This window comes from Cebus imitator, unplaced genomic scaffold (assembly GCF_001604975.1).
Source record: "Cebus imitator isolate Cc_AM_T3 unplaced genomic scaffold, Cebus_imitator-1.0 Scaffold318, whole genome shotgun sequence".
Taxonomy (NCBI): Eukaryota; Metazoa; Chordata; class Mammalia; order Primates; family Cebidae; genus Cebus; species Cebus imitator.
Genome location: NW_016107633.1, coordinates 1,436,499 through 1,462,467, shown reverse-complemented (window position 1 = coordinate 1,462,467; position 25,969 = coordinate 1,436,499). Strand labels below are relative to the sequence as shown.

The 25,969-nt window shown below is 54.8% G+C and overlaps 1 protein-coding gene and 1 long non-coding RNA gene across 5 annotated transcripts in view; one reads left to right on the top strand and one right to left on the bottom strand.

Annotated features, from left to right (window-relative positions):
* Positions 1–7,778, top strand: part of CHST8 (carbohydrate sulfotransferase 8) — a 140,827-nt gene extending 133,049 nt beyond the window's left edge. For all 3 annotated transcript variants that reach the window (XM_037729809.1, XM_017504236.2, XM_037729810.1), the window contains 2 exons: positions 6,001–6,031; positions 6,539–7,778. In XM_037729809.1, the coding sequence (XP_037585737.1) occupies positions 6,001–6,031; positions 6,539–7,649 (1,142 nt within the window). In that variant the 3' untranslated portion in view covers positions 7,650–7,778. The remainder of the gene's footprint in view (positions 1–6,000; positions 6,032–6,538) is intronic.
* On the bottom strand, positions 340–2,358 carry LOC108286400. Of its 2 annotated transcripts, none has more exons than XR_001817913.2 (4): positions 2,291–2,358; positions 1,948–2,071; positions 1,310–1,381; positions 340–531 (listed from the first exon to the last, which is right to left on the bottom strand). It is a non-coding gene; the product is annotated as an uncharacterized LOC108286400 (long non-coding RNA). The 2 variants fall into 2 exon arrangements; XR_001817914.2 differs by having other exon boundaries at positions 2,308–2,358.
* Positions 7,779–25,969: the final 18,191 nt, after the last annotated feature.

Below are 25,969 nucleotides of genomic sequence, written 5' to 3'. Positions count from 1 at the left end.
TTTCTGTATCTACTCTATTGATGAGCATTTGCGCTGGTTGAGTGGGCCCTATTTTAATATGACTGGTGTCCTTGTAAGAAAAGAAGAAGAGGCCAGGCGTGGTGGCTCACACCTGTAATCCTAGCACTTTGGGAGGCCATGGTGGGCAGATCACCTGAGGCTGAGAGTTTGAGACCAGCCTGACCAAGATGGAGAAACTCCGTCTCTACTAAAAATACAAAAAAATTGCCAGGTATGATAGCACATGCCTATAATTCCAGCTACTCAGGAGGCTGAGGCAGGAGGATCACTTGAACCCAAGAGGTGAAGGTGGCAGGGAGCCGAGATTGCGCAATTGAACTCCAGCCTGGGCAACAAGAACAAAACGCCATCTCAAAAAAAAAAAAAAAGACACATGCACAACAGCTGTGTGAAGACAGAGCAGAGACTGATCTTCTGTTGCTGCAAGCCAGGGAATGCCTGGGGCTGTGGAGGCAGCGGAGGGAGCTTGGTCCTGCCGGCACCATCGTTTTGGACATCTAGCCTTCGGAACTGCGAGAAAACACATTTTTGTCATTTTAAACCTCCCAGTTTGGGATACTTTGTTACAGCAGCTGCAGGAACAAGTCAAGGCACCTCCCATGATGGTCATTATACATGTCACTTTGCCTAGGCCATGGTGACCTGGGGTTTAGACAAAAGCCGTCTAGATGTTTCTGGGAAGGCATTTTTTAGATGTGATTTGCTGGAAAATGCGTAGCCTTTGAGTAGAGGAGGTGACCTTCCACAGTGTGGGTGGGCTTCATCCAGTCAGTTGAAGGCCTGAAGAGAAAAGAGTGAAGTTCCCGGAGGAAAAGGGAGTTTTGGACTGCCTTCCCATGTAAACTGCAGCACATGGTCTCCCTGGGTCTCCAGCCTGCTGGCAGATTTTCGACTGACAGCCCCCAGAATCACATGAGCCAATTTCTTAATCCCTCTTCCCTCTCTCCCTCTCCTTTCCTCCTCCTCCTCCTCTCCTCCCCCCTCCCCCCTCCCCCTTTGCCTCTCCCTTCTCTCTCTCCGTCCCTGCTCCACATATATTGCCTGTGGGCTCTGTCCCCCTGAGAACCCTAACTAGCACACTGCTCCCCAATTCAGAACCCTCCATATTTCCCATGGAGTGGAGCCTGGCCTTTCCCTGGGGCTTCTCCCTCCTGGCCTGCCCACCTTCTCTCCTATTAGCACCCTGCACTCGAGGCATGCCATTGGTTGCTCAGCACTGCACCGTGAAGTCAGGTGCATGACCGGCAGTGGGGCTGCCCCAGGGCTCGGAGGCCTTTTTCGTGCATACCTGAGGTGTGGGAGCAGCAGAGGCTGACAGCCTGGACTCCCCAGGACAACAGTGCTCATCCCACCAATGCCACTGTAATGGGAGTCCAGGTGGGGCCAAAGCTCAGACTCACGGTCCTGCGCATGCTGGGGACCAAGATGCAGTCGGGGCCTCCCCTTCAGGGATCCCCCTCCACACCCCCAGTTGGGCCAGCCTGAGCCAAGAGGAGCAGTTGAAAGCCCTGGAGGCTCCCTGGACTGTTGGGTAATGGAAGTGGATGTGGAGTGGCCTGCCACTCAGACTCAGCTGCCAGAAGCCCTGGGCACATGGAAATTCAGCCACACAAATGGCTCCATCAGGAACCTCCAAAAGACTAAGAAGCACAAGTCAAACTCCACCACAGGCAGTGACTTGGGACTGGCATGGCCTCTCCTGCCCTCCTCCCCCCAGTTCTCTCCCACACCTGTCCCCCTGCAGATTTGACTCCTTAAGGACAGTCACAGTGATTGGTGGGAGTGGCAGGACCCTCCCACCATCACCCATCAGGGTTTGGGGCTGGGACATGAGTGGCCAGTGCAGCCATCGCTCTCCCAAGCATGAGCCACCTGGGGATGGGGGAGGCCACAGGCTCATTCAAGGCACTTGGGTCTTCTCCTCACCTGTCAGTGCTGCGGCTACAGGGCCTGACCAAAAGGTTGCTCCCCAGTTACCACCCCCCATGGGTCCTGGGCAGTGGGGACTGGGGCTTTTGTGGTGCACCCTGAAGGTCTTCCTCCTGTGAGCCTGGAGAGGAGCAAGCAAGAGACCCTTCTCCTTGGACACACTGGTGCAGCCCCTCCCCAGCTTTACCCCAGCCCCAGGCCTGATGACTAAGAAACTGGCTGCACACACTCACCAGCCTTTGCCTCTCCTCAATCAGGAAGCTTTTCAGCCAAACGCTGAGAGCTTCAGCCAATGAAGAGTTCACACTGTGGAACACACTTGGCAGTGCCCATAACTCACGCCTTGTTTATTCTCACCGATGCTCTTATTGTAGTGCATGTGTTCCAGCCACTCCACGCATGTCATCTGTCCAGAAAGAGAAAGTGCTTGTTTATTTCTTACCGTGCAGGGGGATGGAGCTCCCTTACAGACGGTGAACGTTATATTGAGAGGTAACTCAAAGTGGGGTGTGCGTGGTTGGCCTTGGATTCTGTCACAGGGGTGGAGGTGGGGAGGCAGGGGAGGTGCATGGCAGCATTGGCGGCGTTGGATGGAAGAGGAGGTGGGTTGTGGCTGCAGTGGTTCTGTGAGGCCACTGATGTTATCTAGATTGTACGTTTACTTAGGGGCTTGAGTGGGGGCTGGAGGTGGTTATAATGAGGCCAAAACCCCTTCCCACCCATCAGTCCCCCCAGGCCACTGGTACCACTGACTCCTGGTGGCAAACCTTCGTCGTCATCGTGAGCCCTCAGCTGCCCTTCCCTGGATACACATGGAGCTGTCCAGGGTCCTGACATGCAGCCTACTTGGGGACGTGCAGACCTCTGCCCCAGGATACTAATGTTCCTCCTGGCTTTCACTTACCCAGAGCTGGCAGTGGTCTTTGCTTCAGCCTTTGTCTGAGTGGTGCATGGAAGAGCAGCTTTCTCCATGGAAAAAGTGGGGATGCTCAGCTCATGGCAAGGGGGTGATGTCTTTGTATTTCCTTCATTATGTTTCTGTCTTTATTAGAAAGTGAACTTGTGGCCAGGTATGGTGGCTCATGCCTGTAATTCCAGCGCTTTGGGAGGCTAAGGAAGGAGGATGGCTTGAGGCCAGGCATTTGAGACCAGCCTGGGCAACACAGCAAGACCCCATTTCTATTTATAAAATAAATTTAAAGCATTTATTATTTTTTGAGACAGAGTCTCTATTGCTCAGGCTGGACTGCAGTGGTGTGGTCTCAGCACATTGCAACCTCTGCCTCCTGGGTCCAAGTAATTTTCATGTCTCGGCTTACCGAGTAGCTGGGATCACAGGCATGCACCACCACATGTAGCTAAATTTCTTTTGTATTTTCAGTAGAGATGGGGTTTCGTTATGGTGGCCAGGCTGATCTCAAACTCCTTCACTCAAGTGATCAGCCCATCTCAGCCTCCCAGAGTGCTGGGATTACAGGCTGAGCCACCGTACCTGGTGATAAACTTTAAAAAAATGTTAAAGTGAGCTTATGGGGATAGGGCTAATCTTTGCCCGATAAGCTGCCATGAGTTTAAGGGTTGGGAACAGTTTATGGCAAATTCAGGCTCTACTTAAGAGGTTACTATTCTCTCATTGTCCACAAGACAATTTTTCCTTTCAAAGGAGGAAGTTGCAGGCAGGTGTGCTTTACAGGCACATGTAAACAGGAAGTCAGGAGACTTGCCCAACCCTAGGCTTTGTCTGGCAGAAACTTCTCTAGGTCACACCCAGGGCTCTAGCTCAGCCAGCGTTAGAATGGGACAGTTAGGCTCAGAGTCCAGAAGTCCAGGAGAGTGTCCTGCATCCAGTCTGCACAGGTAAAATAGAACAGGACCACAGCCCACCGCCCTCCGAGGCTGCGGGGACAGTGCCAGTGGGAGGTCACAGCCTTAGGGACTGCAGCCTCAACAAGAACGTGGTTTCCATCTCCCCCCACCCGGCAGGATCCCTTTTGGAAGTGGCTCCTCAGCCTCCCTCTTGGCCAAATCTGGTATGACTCATTTGCTCCAGAAAAGGAATATATAAGCACCGTCACACCTTGACAAGATGACAGGAGTGACAAGCAGAATGATTTTCTGCATCTGAGACTTTGAGGAGGAGAGGTGGTTTAGCAGAGCCAGCTGCCATCAGCAGAAGAAAATAACTAAGGAGATCTGGCAGAATGGAGAAAAACCGAGTGGTGTGGCGGGTCCCTTCTGGTGAAGGGATCTGTCATCATCGCCTGCGGGGGAGAGAGGAGCGCTGGAGGCTCATGCTGGGACCGCCGCAGTAAAGATGGGATGGGGAGGAGGAGGGGGGGTGGCTGGCGAGGAAGGAAATTAACTCTGGGGATGGCTGGGGGGGGGGTGGCAATAAGCAGCTTGATCATAAAGACGCTACTCACAGGCCAGGCACCTGCTGCTTACAGCCCGTACCCTGAGGGGTGCAGCCAGGTCTACTTGGAGCGTCCCCTCAGCCTCCAAGGAAAAGTCTAGAATGCCTGTTTCAAAGATTCCCCCACATGCGCAGGAAGATAGGGATGCTCTGCCCTTTTTCCAGGGGAGAGCATACCCTTGTATCCAGCCCAAAGGGACAAGCAGAAGAAAGATGAACTGTGCCCCCACTTCTGCCTGAATTTCTGCCTCTTGGGACTTGAGGAAGGTTCTGGCAAGCTCAGGGAATTCAGGCTGTCCAGTCCGGGGCTGGCCTTGCATCCTCTTCCGGGCTTGCTAATGAATGAAGGAGATGTGTAGGCACAGCCTTGGAGGGTCTGGGGCATGGCACTGCCCGAGTCTGTACCACTGGATCCCATGGAGAAATCCACAGAATCTCTGCCTCAGGGAAGACCTGGATGGCCCTTCCCCAGCAGGGCTCCTGGGACTGGACCTCTGCCCCGGCCATGGAGACAGCCAGGAAAGTGCTGGACACTGGAAGCCCCCACACACAGGCAGTAGCCAGGACTTGCTCAGGTGTGGTCAGGCACGGTGCCCCAGTGTGTCAGTCGGAAGGTCCAGCTCTCTGCTTAAGGGATGGCTGGTTCTGATGGTGACCAGGGCTTTTGGCAAAGCCTCAGGACAAAAATATCCACCCACATGGCACCAGAACAGATAGAGCCCTTGATGCCTCAGTGGCCAGCCAGGGACTGGGGAAGGCGGCTCCAGCTTCTAAACAGATTCCCTCCAAAGGGAATCTTGTCCTCCCAGGACCTTCCCCCAAAACAGACCAAACAGGGTATGGACACAGATTCTTCTGTTCTGGCCAAAGGTTGGCCTCACCAGAGATTGTTTCTTGGGTGAGCCTAGCCCAGGCACAGGCCTCCTTGGTGGGCAGAGGGGATGTTCTAGAGCATGGCCAGTGACACACTGGTCTTTGTCTTTCTGAGGTCATCAGTAAGTGAACTCTGGGCAATCTACGTGGGCCCTGCTTAGGGCTTTGGAGGAGGACAGGGTGGGCAAGATATGGTCAATTCACCCCAGAACTCCAGAGCCAGCCAAGAAGGCCCCGATCACAAAGCAAATGCCCAGGTGTGTGCCATTCCTAGGCCTGGTGTGTGCAAAGGTGTGGGTATGAATATGTCATAGTCCAAGCACAGAACTCCATAGTAGCCACAACTGGGGCAGAGCTGATGGGGTGTGGAGAAAGGGTCACTCGAGCTTTCTGGAGTGTCCGTTCCCTGTGACTTAATATGGTGGGGTGCAGGAAGAGATGACCTGCGAGAGTCCTAGCTGCTCCACAGGGGAGGTGTGTGGGTACACGTGGGCAGGGTGCCTTTCCAGGCCTGGTAGGTCACTGCAGGAGGCAGGCATGATGCAGAGAAGAAAGCCTCAGCTACCCGCTAATGGGACCACGTTTGCTGCGTCCCCATTTTCTCCATGGGTAGGGGATGGAGGGGCTCCAGAACTGTGTCATGCCCTCAAGCTGCCAAGATCCCTCCACCTGGATGTCCACAGCCAGGAGCCCAAACGCAGTTCCCTGGGAGCCCCGGGGCACATCCGCTGCTAATACTGTCCTCTCTCCTGTTTGCTTTTCAGGAATAAAGTTCAGCAGGCCACGGCAGCCCCACCCCGTAAGTTCTGAGAGTCAGATAAATCTCTGTGCACACAGCCCTGGGGACACTGGGGAGGGCTGGGAAGAAAATTAGGGGCTCACGTTGAATCCATTCTTGGAAAGAAAAAGGTGTCCAGCGTTTCCCAGGAGCATTGGGAACAAAGCCCAGGGCTCTGGACCCATGGATTTCCCTTCGTCGTTAGAGGGCTGCTTTGCACGGAGCTCATGGAGACAGTAAATCGGAGCCCGGCTGCAGGCCACCTGCTCCCCCTTCCCACTCTCCCGTCCCGGGTTCCTGGGAGGACTGCGCCATCTTGTGGCAGAAATGACACTTGCACCTCAGGGGGAGGGAGGCCTTTGGGTGCTGGGCCAGGGCTCAGCCTGGAGGGGTCTCAACAGCAGGGTCAGCCTGTCTCCCTCACCTGAGAGGGACAGGAACCCCAACCCTGGTGAGAGTCTGACCTGTTTGGGACTCAGTGTCTGGCTGTCCTCTCCACCCAGATAATCACTTCTCTTCTTGACCCAGGACCTCCCAGCAGGTGGCTCCAAGGATGGTGACTTGGAGGTACCCACAGAGAGGGTCTCTCGAGACTTGTCCAGCCGGGCCCCGAGGGGCCTCACCCTGCCGGTGCCTGACCAGCCTCAACCCCTGCTGCAGAGGGGAACCCGTCTGCGACTCCGCCAGCGCCGTCGCCGTCTGCTTATCAAGAAAATGCCAGCTGTGGCGACCATCCCGGCCAACAGCTCGGAAACGCCCTTCATCAGGCCGGGACCCAGGACCCTGGACGGCCACTGGATCAGCCTGCACCGGAGCCAGCAGGAGCGCAAGCGGGTGATGCAGGAGGCTTGTGCCAAGTACCGGGCGAGCAGCAACCGCCGAGCTGTCACGCCACGCCACGTGTCCCGTATCTTCGTGGAGGACCGCCACCGCGTGCTCTACTGCGAGGTGCCCAAGGCCGGCTGCTCCAACTGGAAGCGGGTGCTCATGGTGCTGGCCGGCCTGGCCTCGTCCACAGCCGACATCCAGCACAACACTGTCCACTATGGCAGCGCCCTCAAGCGCCTGGACACCTTTGACCGCCAGGGCATCTTGCATCGTCTCAGCACCTACACCAAGATGCTCTTTGTCCGTGAGCCCTTCGAAAGGCTGGTGTCTGCCTTCCGCGACAAGTTCGAACACCCCAACAGCTACTACCATCCGGTCTTTGGCAAGGCCATCTTGGCGCGGTACCGGGCCAATGCCTCTCGGGAAGCCCTGAGGACGGGCTCCGGGGTACGCTTCCCCGAGTTCGTCCAGTACCTGCTGGACGTGCACCGGCCTGTGGGTATGGACATTCACTGGGACCACGTCAGCCGGCTCTGCAGCCCCTGCCTCATCGACTACGACTTCGTGGGCAAGTTCGAGAGCATGGAGGACGATGCCAACTTCTTCCTGAGCCTCATCCACGCGCCGCAGAACCTGACCTTCCCCCGGTTCAAGGACCGGCACTCGCAGGAGGCAAGGACCACGGCCAGAATCGCGCACCACTACTTCGCCCAGCTCTCGGCCCTGCAACGGCAGCGCACCTATGACTTCTACTACATGGATTACCTGATGTTCAACTACTCCAAGCCCTTTGTAGATCTGTACTAAGGGGCAGCGCGCTGGGCAGGGCCACCCTGCCCCAGTCACTCACCTGTGCTCAGGCACCATCCTGTTCCTGGTTCCTCATCCTGGGAGCTGAGAGGTCCCCCGAGCAACAGGGCTCTGAGGAGCCATGGCTGGGGGGTGCAGCAGGGCACAGGTGGGGGACACGTGCCCAGCTTTGGATGGGGGCCCCTGGCCTGGGCTTGATTCCTCACTCCTTGGCTGAGGGAGATGCTGAGGACAAGGACAGATACCCGCAAAGCTCAGCCAGCAGTTGCAATGAGCAGGGAAGTCTGAGGCCCAGAGGATGGGGCCCCAGCGGTAAGGGATGTCCTGTACTCCCTTAGCCATTGCCTTGGACCAAACCACGTGGTTTGCAGCTTTTCTACGAGCGGGGTGGGGGGGAGGTTTCCATGGATTTAGGTTCCAAATAAAGCACATGGTTTCCAGAGCAGCGGTGTGTACTCTGTAGCGTGTGAGCACGCGGACCCCAGGCTGGGCTTTCTGGAGCTCTTTCTGCCTTCCTGGGGCAGCCTGAGCCAGGTGCCCACAGGCCCCACTGCAGAGAAGCCCAGTTCAGGAACAGCCTCCATCAGAGGAGAGCACAGAGGACCCAGCAACTCTCAGTCAGGGCCTGCAGGCACATGAGGCTAGAGCCCAGTCAACGGGGTGCTCCCGTCTCAGTCCTGGCACATTCATCTTGAAAGGAGAAGATAGGCCTGTTCCCATGGGGGCTTCGTGGGGTGTTTTCTTATCAGTGCACCTTGCCAGGGCCACTGGGGACTGCCAGAGCAGTGGCCAGCTGTCCATCAGGGCTGAGGCTGAGGCCAGCGGGGCATGGTGCATGCATCTCAGCGGGTGTGGCCCTCCCGGCAGGGAGCGAGGCTGTCCCCAGCTTTCTGTGCCTCTGGGCCAAGCAGGACTCTGGCCTGAGGCTGTCATCTGCACGCACACACCCTGATCCCTGGCCCCACTCACCTGACAAAACTACCTCAGGGCTGCCAGGATGCACCTGCTCTGGAAGGGAGGAGAAGCTGTAGAGGAAACGTCTCCAAAAGCATGTATATTCACACCAGAGAGGGCTCTGGAAGTGTCAGCAGCCAAAGTGGTTCTAGGAAGGTCTGAGGGGAGGTGTTTGTTGGAGTGTTGAGTGTGGGCATGAGTGCGGCTGTGTTTGGGTTTGGTTTGTGATGGGAAGGGCTGCCTGCCTCTGCAGTCTCTGCCCTCTGTCAGCCTGTCTGCAGAAACCTCTGCAGGCACTCCTGGGACGTTCTGGGGGTTGTTCTGTCTGCCCTCCCAGGAGGCTGCCCTCAGTCTGTCCCAACTTGCCAGGGGAAATGCTGCTGGTTCTCCAGGTGAAGATGCCACTGGATCCCTAAGTGGAGGCCCTGCTGAGCCCCAGGTGGAGGCGCTCCTGGAATCTCCCCAGACTCACACCAGCCTGAGCTGCTCCACCTCCTTTTCTGCCGCCACCTTGGACCCTGGAACAAGAACAAGGCACTGAGCCTTCCTCCTGCCTCTTTGGGATAACGTCCATCCAGGAGACGTGAGAAGCAGGGAGACCTCCCTTGGGTTCCAGCTGGAAACTGCCTGGAGCATCCAATAGAAATGACCCAGAGGGGCAGGGAAGAGGCTCCGGCCAAGGCCTGGGAAACTTGGAACCCACAGAAGCTGGGACAGCAGATGCCGAGGGGCCCAGAAAGCCAGAGTGGCTGCCTTGCACCTTGGCCAGGACTGGGGTCCATGTGAGAGGCGGCAGGGAAGTGCCCAGCTGAGGACGACCTAGAAAGACATGCCCTGGGCCCTGGCACTCACATCGTGAGACCATGTCCACATGCAGGAAGGTGTCCCTGGTCATGGGTGCATTTGGTGAAGCAAGAGGCAATACCCCATGGCATCTGCTCAGCAGGGAACACCTGGGTGCCCCCCTGAGGCAGCATTTGGGAGCTGCCTGGAGACAGGATGGCCCTGTCCCTCCCCTGTGTGCGTGTGCATGTGTGTATTGGGGGAGAAGGCGCGTTCACTTGTGTCATCTCTCAGACACCCTGGTCTGAGCTGGACAGACATGCACACACATCCATCCGTGGGGGGCTTTTGTTGCAGGTGGCAATGACAGAAGACAGGTAGGTGCACGCAGTGACCATGATCACCATTTGATGGCCCTGAGAGTGACCTCCAACTAAAGGCCAGAGGCCCAGCCTAGAGACGACCCCAGCCCCAACCCCCAACCCCAGCCCCAAACTTCACAGGGCTCAGGAAGAGCAGACTCAGCGCCGTGGTAGGGGAGGGGGGGAGAGAGAGAGAGAGAGAGAGTGTGTGTGTGTGTGTGTATCTCACCTGTGCTGTGCAGTTGGGTGGGAGTGTGTCTGGCCTGTGCTGTGGGGTCGATGGGTGTAAGTGTGTGTGTGTGTCTGTGTCTGTGTGTGTGTGTCTGGCCTGTGCTGTGAGCGGTGTGTATGTGTGTGCACGTGTCTAGCTTGTGCTGTGGGGTGGATGCGTGTGTGTGTGTGTGTGTGTGTGTCTGGCCTGTGCTATGGGGTGGATGGGTATGAGCATGTGTGTGGGGGGGGGGTTTCTAGCCTGTGCTGGGGGGTGGGTGTGAGCATGTGTGTGTATGTATGTGTGTGCGTGTGGCTTGTGCTGGGGGGTGGATGGGTGTAAGAGTGTGTGTGTGTGTGTGTGTGTGTGTGTGGCCTGTGCTGTGCGGTGGATGTGAGCATGTGTGCATGTGTATGTGTGTGAATGTGTCTGGCCTGTGCTGTGGGGTGGGTGTGTGTGTCTGGAGTGAGGATTGTGTGTTGCGTGTGAGCTCGAGTTCATGCAGGAGGCGGGCTGTGCACAGTCTGAGTCCTGCCTGTCTCCAGGAGCATCTTGTACACCCCCTCCCCATCTCTCACTGGCCATTTTGTGGATGTCACCTGGAGGGGCCATCTGATGAGACCCCAGAAAGGGCAGCCAGCAGCTGCCAGGGGTGGAAGAGGCCCATTGAATTGGGAGAATAACAGCCCAAGCCCCATGCCCTCAGGGCAGCCCCAGGGAAGTCCCCGCCAGGCCTCTGCCCTTGAGTGGCTGAGACCTCGAGGATGGGAGCCCTACTCTGAGCAGTGACAAGAACAAATGTCCCAAAGCCTAGGGTCCCTCCTGGGGCCGGTGAGCCCCAAGGGCCTTGAGTCTCCTGGGGAGATGAGATTCAAGGTCCACACAGACCGTCAGGTGGGAAACCCAGGCAGCTCTGGCCTCTGAGACGTGGCCAAAGCCCTTCCTCCCCACTGTCTCCACAGAGCTCAGTGGCCCATTCGGGGCCTGTCCAAAGGGCCCAGGACAGAGTCAGGCAGGCAGTGGAGAGAGGGTCCCCCATCACCTCCCCACTCTCAGCCAGGGTTTGCCAGTTTTATCCTCAGGACTGAGCCCCTTGGTGAGGGACAGGAGCCCGTGGAACCCATGGTTCTGAGTCCTGGAGGCAGCTTTGTCTCACTGCCCCATCTCCTCTCCGCCCTTTCCTCTTCAAGGAGGACCCGTGGCCAACCCAGGGAATGTCCCTCACTCCTCTACTCCCTCCACAAACCCAGGGGACACAGAGCTGGGCACAAGAGGCTCAATGTTGACCCATGGGATCCAGAACTGGGCAAGGGTGGGAGTTGGGAGTGGGGTAGTCTGGGTTCAAGTAACGCTGGCCCTACCTCCGAGAATCCCCAGCTGATGGGTACCCCAACTCCTGGATGAGGGATAGGCAGGTGCTCTGGGGAGCCACCCCCGGGTGTGAGGAGAGTACTGTGTGTCAGCCCTGGCTGCCCTGCTCAGGCTCGGGGAGGGGCCTCAGGAGCCCTGAGCTGGGTTCTTCCCACCTCCCTGGCCTAGCTGCTCCTTGGCCCTTCTCACTGCCCAGGGCTTGCTTTGCACAAGAGGCTGTGCTGGGAGATGGCAGCAGAGGGGCACCTGGGGTCTGGGCCAGGTTGGGACTGCTAGCGGATGATCTTCCTATCCCTCCTTCACCCTGGGCTGGCCTCAAGAAGGGAGGGGCAGAGGAGCAGCTACGGGGTGCCAGGAGCTCTGGAAGCTAGGAAAGGGGGCCGGGGGTGGGAGCAGAGGGCAGAGAGAGCCACTTTCTGCTATGGGCCTGGGGGACCCTGCAGCCCACAGAGTGCTGAGCATGGAGAAGGGCAGGTGCACGTGCCAGCTGTTTAAAGTGGGGATAAGGCCGAGCGCAGTGGTTCACACCTGTAATTTCAGCACTTTGGGAGGCTGAGGCGGGCAGATGATCACAAGGTCAGGAGATCAAGACCAACCTGGCTAACATGGTGAAACCCCATCTCTACTAAAAATACAAAAAATTAGCTGGGCGCAGAGGCTCCCGCCTGTAGTCCCAGCTACTCAGAAGGCTGAGGCAGGAGAATTGCTTGAACCTGGGAAGTGGAGGTTGCGGTGAGCCAAGATCGTGTCATTGCACTCCAGCCTGGGCAACAAGAGACAAACTCCGTCCCCCCCCCCAAAAAAAAGGGGGGTGACCAAGGGACTGGGAGCCCGAGTATGTCAGGAGTCACTCGTGCTGGGTGCTATGCTGTGGCCTCGTGCTCATTGCCCAATGCCCCTCGCCCAGCGGCCCCGGTCACTCCTGCCTCGCTCTACTGTGTAGGTGGGAAGGCTGAGGCACAGCGCAGCGTGGCCAGAGCTGTGCGGCACAGGAATTGGAGCTGGGACTGCGCCCTAGCGGCCCGCGGGGTCCCCTCGCCTTTGGGCCCACAGGCGCAGAGCCGTCCTCTGCCGCCAGGTGGGGCTAAGTCCCCGCTCCCGAGCAGCGGCGTAGGGATCCCCAGCGCGGCCGCCAGGTGGCAGCAGCGCTCCGGCCGCGCGGCTCCAGGTCGGGTGCGCCCCGCGCCCCCAGCCTCCCCAACGCACAGTCCACTCCTGTCCTCCTCCCAACCGTAGGGTCAAGAGGCTCCCTCCATTATCTTCGGGTGACCTCCAGAGGCTACTCTCAAACCCACCAGCTCCAGGGGACTGGCCTGTGTTAGCACCAATCCCCCAAATACCTGCAGCGCCCCTAAAGCAGTGACATCCACAGCTTCCCCGAGGGGTTGTCCCGCACGCTCCATCAGGGTGAGGTCAGGCCTTCTCCAACCTCAACCGCAACTGGAACGCACACACGCAAACACAAATGCATGCACACACAACCACACGCAGACGCCCATCCTCAAATGCACCCAGATATGCAGACACACGCGTGCACACAGACACCCATCCTTACACAGACACCCATCCTTACACAGACACACAGACACACACGGAAACACACAGAAACAGGCATGGCTCAGGACGGGGCCTCTTGCTGCGTTGACATAAATGGGAAGAACCAGAAAGTCCCTCACTGTCTCAGCCAAGTGCACACCTTCCCACGCTGAGCCCTGTGCTCCACCTCCCCTCCTGCACTGGCCAGAGGTACCCTCGTCACGCGCGCGTGCGCACACACACGCACACCGGATCCCAGTCCCTCAGCCTACTCCTTAAGCGCCTCTTGCGTGCACCTCTGCCCTCTGCACACACAGCAGGCTTTCCCATCAGCAGAAAACAAGCTGTCACCGCCCCATTTAAAAAGTGTTGAGGCCGTAGCCCCAGGGCCCCTGCAGCGCCTGCCCGTTTCTCTCCTCTCCTTCCCCACAGAACCCACCATGGCTTCACCTCCTTTTCACTCTGGACCCCACCCTGGCCTGCCTTTCAATCTTGCCACCCGCAGAGGCCGCTGACAAGGCACCTTCCACTGCCCCACGTTGGCAATTCCAGGCTCTCCTCTGCCTCCCCACTCCCTGGGCGAGCCCCACATCACCCCTGTGCTGGACTCCCGGATTTGTCCCTGCAGCTCTGATCGGTAGACCCCCGTGGCCAGCTGCCTCACCCCCACCTGTTGGCACGTCCAGCAGGTGCCTCCACTTGAACGTCTCACCTGAGCTGCACACCTTTCACACCTCAAGCCCTGCATCTCCCAAGCTTCCTGGCTCAGCCTCCCAGATATGGTTCCTTCTGCCCTGCCTCCCAAGGGCATCCTGAATCCATGCCTGTCCTCCCTCTCCAGGGCTGTAATTTAACCCACGCCACTATCACACTAGCATCTCCTGCCTTGGATCCGAAGTAACAAGTAACTGTGGAACTTACCAGTTTACCAGGTACTGCTCTAAGCATTTCATATTTTTTTTTTTTTTTGTAACCTCACCCCCTGCCCCCCACCCCCGACCCGAGATCTTGGCTCAATGCAAACCCCACCTTCTAGATTCAAGCAATTTTCCTGCCTCTGCCTCCCGAGTAGCTTAGATTACAGGGGCCTGCCACCACTCCGGGATAATTTTTGTATTTTTAGTAGAGACGGAGTTTTACTATGTTGGCCAGGCTGGTCTTGAACTCCCAACCTCAAGTGATCTACCTGTCTCAGCCTCCCAAAGTGCTGGGATTATAGGTGTGAGCCACCGTACCAAGCTGGCATTTCGTATATATGAGGTTATTTAATCCTCACCACAACCCTGTAAGATAGTTATCATCCTCTCCACTTTTTGCCGATGAAGAAATTGAGACACAGAGAGGTTAAGTAATCTGCCCAAGGCCACACAGCTATTATGGGGATGTTCCAGAATTTGCAGCCTGGTGGTTTGGCCCCCGGCTCTGTGTACCGATGAGTGCACAATTCTTACTGGCTCTCTGTGCTCCAGTGGGGTAGGAGGTTTTGCAACAGCAGAGAAGGTATTGAATGGTCACTAGGGCAAGGGAAATACAAGCTCTCTGGGGAGATGGAGCATCCCGGGCATTGCTTGTGCCTGTTTGCAGTTTCTGATGGATGGCAGGACACTGACACACCTTCTTGCTGCAGTACAAGCAAGGTCACAATGGGGCTCCTCCTAGGCATGTGTGACAGCGGAGGGAAGGGGACAGAGAATAGTTGCCCCAGCAGGGCCAGGCTGGATGAGGAAAGGCATCATGACAGGAAGGGCTGATGGGCAGAGAGAAGGCACTTGGGTCTGCGGATAAAGTGAGGTGGGAGTTGGGGACCTATGACCTGGAGATGGTGTGGTTTCCTGTGGTGATAGGCAAACTGTGGCCAGGGGTGGCGGTGGCCAGGATCATGATGACCTTCGCCGCTGCCCTTCATGATGATCTCCTGGATGGAGATGACCTCAGTTCCAGAGCTTGTGAACAAGTCACGTTCCATAGAGGGACCCTCTTCAGCCTCCTCTGGGGTGTGGCAACACTGTCGTCCTGTCCCTGTCCCTGCATCTGGCTCCATCAGTTAACACTTGCTACCTGCCCACCCACCTGCCTGCTGTCACCTGTGCTAGCCTCACCTGTCACACTTGCTACCTGCCTGCTCACCTGCCTGCGGTCACCTGTGCCAGCCTGTATCCACCTGCCTGTGACCACCTGAGTTTGCCTGGGACCACTTGCACCCATCTCTATCTGCCTGGGTGGGTGGTGGCTGCCGGGGCTACAAGTCAGACCCTTCCTCAGGGTACAGGGCCTGAGAGCAGGGGTGTAGCAGACGGAATCTGCCAATCTGGCCACACCAGCTGGAGATGAGCCCAGGACTGCCAACACCAAAGCCTCAAGCCTGCCCCTGGGGAGACCACACTTTGTGGATGGCAGTCCCCAAACACCCGAAAGAGAGCCCTGTCTGGGAGGATGGGACAGAGCCGGCGAATCTGGGCTGGGAGAGAAGGCTGCATTCCTGCTCTGGAAACCGATGTGCTGAATTTTACTTTTCCTTTTAGTTATTTCTTCGTCTTAAATCCTGTTTCTCTCCCTGAGGCAGCTAATCTATTATTTAACATCGGATTGTGTGATTGAAACTCCAAGGCAAATTGAAAATTATTTGTGTTTGAGGTTTCAGGCATGAAGCTGAGGCAACCATTTCTGGGAGATCCTGGGAACCTGGGCAAAGGTAGTGAACCCACAGCGCTGCTCCTGGAAGGGGCTGGGAGGATCAGGCTGCAGGAGGCGGTCTCCAGGCCCAGCATGCCCGGGGGCCCGTCTACGCTCCAGCCTTGCCCACCCAGAGCCCACAGCTCTGGGGTCATTAATCTCCACATGGCATTTCACTTGGGAAATGCTGTCAACGCCTCCCACTGGCCAAAGTCCTCGAGAGGCCGAGCAGGTGCCATCAGTCACCCTGGGCCCGCGCCCACCCTGGGGGAAAGGCCTCAGTCACGGGAGGATTAATGACATGAGAAGAAGGACTCGTCATCATTTTTCAGGGTTCGGCTCTCTCTGGAACTGCAGGCGGCGTTGCTGGCCTAACAACAGAGTCAGCGGAGAGTGACCCATGGCTCTGGAGAGTGACCAAGGGGCATGGCTCGGTGTAGGGAGCCTTGGCCTTGGACCCCAGCTGAGCACCTAAAGACTGACGGAGCATGCGACCTCCTGGCACTGGCTCTCAGGACCATGAGGAGGGGTGGGCCTGAGCCCAGGGGAGCATGCGCAAACACTGTGTGAGCCCAGCATAGACACCTGCGGCTCACAGAAGTGGGGGACTGGGAGACGCCAGGTCAGGGAGAACATCGGATTTTGGATAAGGGATAAGGAGGCTGGATTTTGTGCTGGAAACATCGGAACCCTTGAAGGGCTTTGAGGAGGGGTGTACTACGGTCAAGTTCCAAGTCCAGAAGGATCCAGAATGAGGCTGGGGGCTGTCTTAGTCCGTCTTAGTCCGTCTGTCTGGGCTGCTACAGTAAAAATCCCAGATTGGGTGGGTCAGACAACAATTTCTCACAGTTCTGGAGGCTGAGATCAGGGTGCCGGCAGATGTGGTGTCTGGGGAGGGCTGGTTTCCTGGTTCATAGAGGGCCCTCTTTCTGCTGTGAACCCACATAGCGGAAGTGGTGAGGGAACTCCCCAGGGCCTCATTTATCAGGACACTAATCCCATCCACGAGGGCTCCAGCCTCAGGACCTAATTGCCGCCAGAAGGCCCCCCCTGCTCACATCATCACTTTGGGATTAAGGATTTCCACATATGATACAACCTGGGGTGGGGGGGGGCACGGACATTCAGTGCATAGCAGAGGCCACCAGCACACCTCCAACCGACACTTGGAGCGGTCACGTGCATCAGGCCTTGTGGTAGGCCTGGGTGATGGCGCCCTTGTGCCCCCAGCTTGGAACAGTGTGAGCATCAAGCATCCGGGACCACAGAGAAGTGGGAGGGCTTCCCCGCGAGGTCCTCTGCCATCCAGGCAGTCACCAGAGCTTCCACGCCCCTGCAGGAACTCCAGCCTGCTGCCAGCCTCAGCCACAAACCCTGGAAGCTACACCAACTCTGAGGCCATGCACCGGCCCCCCCACCCCAGCCTCATAGCAGGTCGCTTTGCACAGCACCCCACCCCACTCCACTCTGGGCCACGTCTCTGCCTGCTGCGTCCAGTGTCTGGCCCCAGGACTGAGCCACTGGATGCACTTACCCACTTCAACCTCTTTCCGGTATGTGAGCCCCTCCCCTGCTCCCCATTCCTCCCTCTCTACCATGATCTGAACCAGAGCCAGGCACAGAGACCCAGCCTGTTCCAGGGCCAAGGCCAACGATGGGCTCAAGCAGACATATGTGTATTTCACATAAATAGAGCTTTGCAGCCTGCAGAGAATATATCATTGTGTTAATCTGCTTACATTGCTATAAAGGAATACCTGGGACAGGGTAATTTATAAAGAGAAGAGGTTTAATTGGCATACAGTTCTGCAGGTTGCACAACCATGGTGCCAGCATCTGCTTCTGGTGAGGCCTCAGGAAGCTTCCAATCATGGCAGAAGATGAAGGGGGAGCAGGTGGATCACTTGGGAAGAGCAGAGCAAGAAAGAGGAGGAGGAGGTCCCAAACTCTTAAACAACCAGCTCTTGAGTGAACTAACAGAGTGAGAACTCACTCATCACCATGATGGGGGCACCAAGCCATTCATGAGAGATCCTTCCCCATAACCCAAACACCTCCCACAAGGCCACACCTCCAATACTGGGGATCACATTTCAACATGAGATTTGGAGGGGACACACATTCAAACCATATCAATCATTTATAAGAGGTCTCTGGAATATATATAAAAGTTTATATAGGCTGGGCAGGGTGGCTCCCACATGTGATTCCAGCACTTTGGGAGGTCAAGGCAGGGAGATCACTTGAGCTCAGGAGGTCGAGACCAGCCTGGGCAACATGGCAAAACCCCATCTCTACAAGAATTAGCCAGGTGTGGTGGTGCACATCTGTGGTCCCAGCTACTTGGGAGGCTAAGGCACGATGATCACTTGAGCCCAGGGAGCAGAGGCTGCAGTGAGCCAAGATCATGCCACTGCATGCCAGCCTGGGCAATGACCAGACTGTTTAAAAAAAAATAATAAAAGGTTTATGTAAATCACACACACATTCCCCAAGAAGGGAATCTGAAAGCCATGTCTTTAATCAATAATCATAACAACTAGAACTTGCTATAGCTGGTGTCCTTTGGTAGTAAATATTTTAAAAACCCATTGACACCAATGTCAGGTGAAAGAGGACCTTACTGGGGGGTCCAGTAAGATGGGACATACACAGCGGGGTGGCAGGAACCAGGGCCTGGGACGTCGCATGCCATCAAGGCTCTGTCTACTGGCCTCACCTCTGCACCTTCTGCTTCCTGCCTCTCTATCCCATTCAGGGTCCATTTCCTCTGCCCTTTCTGTACCATGGCAGAAACAGACAGGGACATGCTTTAGGCCCTGCTGTCAACCCTAGTCCCAGCCCCAGCCCAAGGGAGACTCATGGGTCCAGGAGTTCCGTCTCTAGAAATCTGTCCTACAGAAACTCCAGGCAGGGGGACAGGAACAGGGGTGGGAAATGATCATTGCAGTGTCGTGCATGTGAACTATCAGAGGACTGGAAACCGCCTGAATATTCACCAGGAGGGAAATGAATGAACAAATTAGGATCCACCCAGGCTACCAAATACCATGTATCCTCTTAAAGAGAAAGGAGCAGGGTCTTTCATTCCTCTGTTCAACAAAGACTTTCTGAGCACCTATCGTATGAGAGACACTGTGCCTAGTGAAGGGCATAAAAACACTGAGTAAAGGTAATCCCAGCACTTTGGGAGGCTGAGGGGGGCAGATCGCTTGAGGCAGGAGTTCAAGACCAGCTTGGTCAACATGGCGAAACTCTGTCTCTGCTAAAAATACAAAAATTGGCTGCGCATGGTGGCAGATGCCTGTAATCCCATGACTCCGGAGGCTGAGGCACAAGAATTGCTTGAACCTGGGAGGCAGAGGTTGCAATGAGCCAAGATTTTGCCACTGCACTCCAGCCTGGGTGACAGTGAGATTCCATCTCAAAAAAAAAAAATAACTGAGCAAAAACAAACCCCAAATGTGCCTTGCAGAACTCAGTCCACTGGGAGAGTCTGACTCTAATGAACATGAATAGTAAGACCTGGCCGTCACAAGGGCTGTGATAGAGATGACCTTGTCAGAGAAGTCAGGGAAGGCTTCCTGCAGGAAGTGGTAATGGAGCAGAAATCAGAAGGACAAAGTGGGAAATGAAGGAGCATGTGCAAATGCCCTGGGGTGATAGCCTGAGGGTCCAGGCAAGGGACTGAAGAAGGTGCAAGGGCTGGAGCACAGGAGTTGTGTGGGTGTCATTGATGAGCCGCCCAGACCCCCATGGGAATGAAAGACTTCCCTCAGGAGGCCCAGGAGTGCCGCTGTCAACCCTCTTAGTGGATTGCTGAACTGAAGACAGCTGCTCACCTGTGGTGACACCTATACCCAATGGCTAATTGGCATGGAGGTATTCTCACCCTACAGGGGCGTCCCACCTCCAAGCCTGCATGTGCAATCAGCTGAAGCCTTTGCTGAGATTCCACCTATGTGGACAGACCCATGGTACCCCAAAGATGTCCACATCCAAATCCCCAGAATCTGGGAATGTACTTACCTTATTTGGGCAAAGGGAATTTTCATTTTTTTATTTTCTATTTTTTAAGACAGAGACTCACTTTGTCACCCAGGCTGGAATGCAGTGGCCCGATCTCAGCTCACTGTAGTCTTGACCTCCCAGGCTCAAGCGATCCTCTGATCTCAGCCTCCTAAGTAGCTGGGACTACAGGTGCACATACCACACTTGGCTAATTTTTGTATTTTTAGTAGAGACAGGGTTTCACCATGTTGCCCAGGCTAGCCTTGAACTGCTGAGCTCAAGTGATCTTCCTGCCTCGGCCTCCCAAAATGCTGGAATGGCAGGCCTGAGCCTGGACTAAAGGGACTTTTCAGAGGTGATTAAGGACGTGGAGATAAGGGCACTCCTGTGGCATATCCAGGCAGACACCATGTGATCACCGGGGTCCTTGTTACTGGGTGGGAGAAGGAGCAGAGTTGGGGAAGAAGATGGAGTGACAGAAGCAGAGCTCTGAGTGATGGATAGTTTTGGAAGGAAGGGGCTAGGAACCAAGGAATGAGGGAAGCCTCTAGCTGAAAAATACAAGGAGGCTGGGAGTGGTGGCTCATGCCTGTAATCCAAGCACTTTGGGAGACTGAGGTAGGTGGATTGCTTGAGACCAGGAGCTCAACACCAGCCTGGGCAACGTGGCGAAACCCTGTCTCTACTAAAAATAGAAAAATTAGCTGGGCTTGGTGGCAGGCACCTGTGATCCCAGCTACTCAGGAGGCTGAGGCAGGTGAATTACTTGAGCCCAGGAGGCAGAGGTTGCAGTGAGCCGAGATCGTGCTATCTGCACTCCAGTCTGGGTGAGTGAGACCCTGTCTTTAAGAAGGAAAAAAGGCAAGGAAACAGCCTTCCCTGGAGCCTCCAGAAGGAGCACATCCTTGCTGACCTATTTTAGGCCCTGGATTCTAGAACTGTGTGATAATACATCTGTGTTGTTCTAAGCCACTACATTTGTGCTGTTTTGTCACGGCAGCAAGAGGAAACTAATCCAGCCTCAGAGCCCAGCGTTTCCCTCTGCCTAATCCCGCTGTCCAGACCCTCTCCAACCTCCAGATGCCAATCCTGGGAGCCCCCACTCATAACCTTCCGCATGCCAATATCTATCAAGTCACACTCCCGGTAAACCCTACCTAACCAGTCTGAGAAGGCAGAGGCTACGCTGAGACCTTGGAGCTTGGTCACCATCCTCTGCCTGGCAACAGCTGTGGGTGGAGCCCAGGTAGCCCCGTCACTAGATGAAAGGGCAATCAATGAAACTCATCACTGCTGAGTTGAGGTGGTTTACCCCTGGAAGGAAGTGCAATGTGGGGGAATGTATCAGGTGTTTGAAAACTCTCTGGGAAAAGCAGTCAGTGGAACGAGCTGGCTACTCATGCTTTGAAGAAAGACAGCAAAGCGCTGAGAGCAATTAACAGCTGAGAATGGGCCGGCTTGTGGCTCACACCTGTAACCTCAGCACTTAGGGAGGCTGAGGCAGCAGAATTGCTTGAGCCCAGGGGTTCAAAACCAGCCTGGGCAACATAACAAGACCCTGTCTCTACACACACACACACACACACACACACACACACACACAATGTGTAACAATTAGTTGGGCATAGTGGCTCATGCCTGTAATCCCAGCTACTCAGGAGGCTGAAGCAGGAGGATCACCTCAGCCCAGGAATTCAAAACAGCAGTGAGCCGTGATTGTGCCACTGCACTCCAGCCTGGGTGACAGAGAGAGACTCAGTCTCTGAAAACAAACAAACAAAAAACAGCTAAGTGTGAAGCCAGAAAGCCTCCCTGGCAGCATCTAAGGAGGCTCTCATCTGCTGCAGTTGAAGGGCAGAGAAAGAGGACCTCACAACGACCAAGTTTCAGAGATTAAACTCTCAACCTAAGCAGGTCTGCTATGCCAAGGCCAGCCGCTGGTTGGGAAAGAATGGCATACTGACATTTGAGATGAGACAACCCATCAGAGCCAATATGTCCCCTGATCCTAAATGTCTCAATTGCCTTGAGCCCTCTGAGTCTGCAGAAGTGGTCCCTTCTTACTTTCTGTTTTTCTTTTTTTCCTGAGATGGAGTTTCGCTCTTTTCCCCAGGCTGGAGCCCAATGGTGCAATCTTGCGATGCTTGTAGGCCTTTTCAGGGTTTGGAGGCGTTGTCCACACATAGAAATGCTCCCCAGACCACATCTTAGAAAACAGAAAAAGCTGCCAGATTTGAGTCAGCCCAGAGCAGGACTGGAGTGCACGAGGTACCAACTCCTGGACCCTGTGACCCAGAGGACCCCATGGTGGAAGAGGCATCAGTACTGGGGAAAGATACCATGTAAGGTTTTTGGCATGCCTCAGAGGAAGAATTACAATGCAAACTCTTAATGTTCTGGCACAAAGCCATCCCACGCAGAGAATCATAATCCTTTGGAAAAGCAGCTCCTGCCATGCTCCAGGCCCTGGTACAGACAAAGTTTCTGCCTATGTTTATTAGTCTGTTTTCACACTGCTATGAAGAACTATCTGAGACTAGGTGCTTTATAAATGAAAGAGGTTTAAGTGACTCACAGTTCCACACAGCTGGAGGGGCCTCAGGAAACTTACAATCATTGTGGAAGGGGAGGCAAACATGTCTTTCTTCACATGGCGGTACAAGAGAGAAGTGCCGAGCAAAGACTAAAATGCCCCTTATAAAACCATCAGGTCTTCTGAGAACTCAACATCCTGAGAACAGCATGGAGGTAACCACACCCATGATTCAATTATCCCCATCGGGTCCCTCCCATGACACGTGGGGATTATGAGAACTGCAATTCACGCTGAGACTTTGGGTGGGAATACAGCCACACCACATCATCCTGCCCCTGGCCCCTCCCAAATTTCATGTCCTCACATTTCAAAACACAATAATGCCTTTCCAACAGTCACCCAAAGTCTTAACTCATTCCAGCATGAACCCAAAAGTCCAAATCCAAAGCCTCATCTGAGACAAGGCAAGTCCCTTCTGCCCGTTAGCCATAAAATCAAAAGCAAATTAGTTACTCCGAGATATAAGGAGGGTACAAGCATTGGGTAAATACAGCCATTGCAAATGAGAGACACTGGCCAAAACCAAGGGGCTGCAGGTCTTATGCAAGTCCAAAGTCCAACAGGGTATTCATTAAACCTTAAAGTTCCAAAATGATGTCCTTTAACTCCATGTCCCACATCCAGGTCACGTTGATGTGAGAGGTGGGCTGCCATGGCCTTGCACAGCTCCACCCTTATGGCTTTGCAGGACACAGCCTGGTACCAATTTACTGTATTAGTTCATTTTCATGCTGCTATACAGATATACCTGAGACTGGGTAATTTATAAAGGAAAGAGGGTTAATTGACTCACGGTTCCACATGGCTGGGGGTGCTTCAGGAAACTTACAATCATGGCAGAAGGAGAAGCAAACCTGTCTTTCTTCTTTCTTTTTGAAACTGCATTTCATTCTTCTTGCCAAGGTTTGAGTGCGATGGGGCCATCTTGGCTCATTGCAACCTCCACCTCCTGGGTTCAAGCTGGACCCTGCCTGAAGCCTCAAGCCTCCTGAGCAGCTGGGATTACAGGCACCTGCCACCACACCCAGCTCATTTTGTATTTTTAGTAGAGACAGGGTTTCTCCACGTTCGTGAGGCTACTCTTGAACTCCTGACCTCAGATGATCCACCCACCTCAGCCTCCCAAAGTGCTGGGATTACAGGTGTGAGCCACCAAGCCCAGCCGCAAACACATCTTTCTTCACACAGCAGCGGGAGAGAGAAGTGCTGAGCAAAGGGGGAAAAGCCGCTTACAAAACATTCAGATCTCGTGAGAACTCATTCACTGTTACAAGAACAGCTTGGGAGTAACCACCCTCATAATTCAATTAGCTCCCAGTGGGTCCCTCCCATGGCACGTGGGGCTTACGGGAACTGTAATTCAAGATAAGATTTAGGTGTGGACACAGCCAAACCATATCACCGCATGATCTCAGTGAAACTGCAACCACAGCTGCCAGTCGTGAGCTGGGTCCTGTCAGAACCACCAAGCCAAAGGCCAAGTGGACTCAGCAGCCTCCTATCAAAGGTAGAAGCCGGCTGGATGCAGTGGCCACACCTGTAGCCCCAGCATTTTGGGAGGCCGGGGCAAGACGATCGTTTAAGCCCAAGAGTTTGAGACCAGCCTGAGCAACATAGTGAGACCCTGTTTCTACAAATAAAAAGTCAAAAATCAGCCATGTGTGGTGGTGCACAACTACAGTTCCAGCTACTCAGGAAGCTGAGGCAGGACAATGACTTGAGCCCAGTAGTTGGAGGCTGCAGTGAGCTGTGATTGCACCACTGTGCTCTAGCCTGGGTGACAGAGTGAGACCTCGTCTGTACATAATAATAATAAAATAGACGGAAGCCGAGGCAGGTGGATCACAAGGTCAAGAGATCCAGACCATCCTGGCCAACATGGTGAAACCCCGTCTCTATTAAAAATACAAAAATTAGCCAGGTGTTTGGCACACACCTGTAGTCCCAGCTACTCGGGAGGTAGAGGTTGCAGTGAGCCAAGATTGCGCCACGGCACTCCAGCCTGGTGACACAGCAAGACTCCATCTCAAAAAATAATAATAAAGAAAAGAAAAAGAATAATAAGATAGAAATGGTACATCCAAGATGGAGTATGAGCAGGGTGAGAGGCCACAAGTGAGCTGTGTGAGCAGGAAGCCTGGCCCCCTTGAGATCTGCACTGCTGCATTGAGGCCTCTTCCTCAGTTTACCTCTGTGGCCTTAGGAGAGGGGCATGATCAGCTAATGAAAGAGGAAACGGCTAGAGGCCGTTTCACAGATGTATTGGCTTGTTGTGCAGAAGCAGGTAAAAAGTGGTTGGTGGCCGGGCACAGCGGCTCACGTCTGTAATCCTAGCACTTTGGAAGGCTGAGGCAGGCGGACACCTGAGCTCAGGAGTTTGAAACTACCCTGGGCAACATGGTGAAACCCCATCTCTACTAAAATACAAAAAAAAAAATTAGCCAGGCATGGTGGCACATGCCTATAGTCCCAGCTACTTGGGAGGCTGAGGCAGGAGAATCGCTTGAACCCAGAAGGCAGCGGTTGTGGTGAGCCGAGATCGTGCCATTGCACGCCAGCCTGGGCACCAAGAGCAAGACTCTGTCTCGAAAAATAATAATAATTCAAAATAAAAACTGATGGTGTCTGCCCCGCAGCTGTGGATGCTGTGTGCTCTACAGCCCCACTCAGAAGTGGCCTGGAAAGATGGTGGTAAAGCGAAATCCTCCCAATGGGTAGAACTTCAGGTCACCCACTTTGGTGGAAAGGGAAATGGCCTGGGTTCGGAATATACATGGGCTCATGGACAGTGGCCAATGGCTTGGCCAGGCAGTCAGGGACCTAGAAGGAGATGAGAAGGTGGGAGACAAGCGGAAGTCATGTAGATGGGACTTGGCACACACCTGAAATCCCAGCACTCTGGGAGGCCAAGGTGGGCGGAGTACGAGGTCAGGAGATCGAGACCAGCCTGGCCAACATGGGGAAACCCCATCTCTGTTAAAAATCCAAAAATTAGCCAGGTGTGTTGGCAGTGCCTGTAGTCCCCGCTGTCAAGAGGCTGAGGCAGCAGAATCATTTGAACCCAGGAGGTGGAGGTTGCAGTTCCTCCACCTGCATTGATCGCCATTGCACTCCACCCTCCACCCTGGTGACAGAGAGAGACTCCATCTCAAAAAAAAAAAAAAAAACCCACGCAAGAGGACCTGGTGACAAGGACAGAGGCTATGCATGGGTCCAACAACGGGGGTCCCGCTCACCATGGCTAATGTAGCTGCTGCCAAATCTCTAATTCACCAGCAAATGAGACTGATGCTGAGTCCCAAATGCAGCACCATTCCATGAGGACACCAACCGGTCACTTGGTGGCAAGCCCGACACCCTGGATCCCTTTCACCCTGGAAGGAGTAGTGATTCATTTTGTCAGGAATAAACACATCGTCTGAGGATGGGTTTACCTTTCCTGCCCGCAGGGCCTGCGCCAAACCACAAGCCCAAAGGCTTACAGAGTGTTTGATGCACAGTGCAGCATTCCACATGCCATTGCATCAGATAAAGGGACTCACTTTACAGCAAAGGAGGTGCAAGGATGGGCTGTTCATATCACCTACTGTATCCTTCACATCTGCCAATCTGATAAGCAATGGAAAGACCTGTTAAAAGCACAGCTGGCCAGGCACGATGGCGTATGCCTGTAATCCCAGCACTTTGGGAGGCTGAGGCGGGCAGATCACCCGAGGTCAGGAGTGCAAGACCAGCCTGGCCAACATGGTGAATACCCGTCTCTACTAAAAATACAAAAATTAGCCAGGTGTGGCAGCAGATGCTTGTAATCCCAGCTACT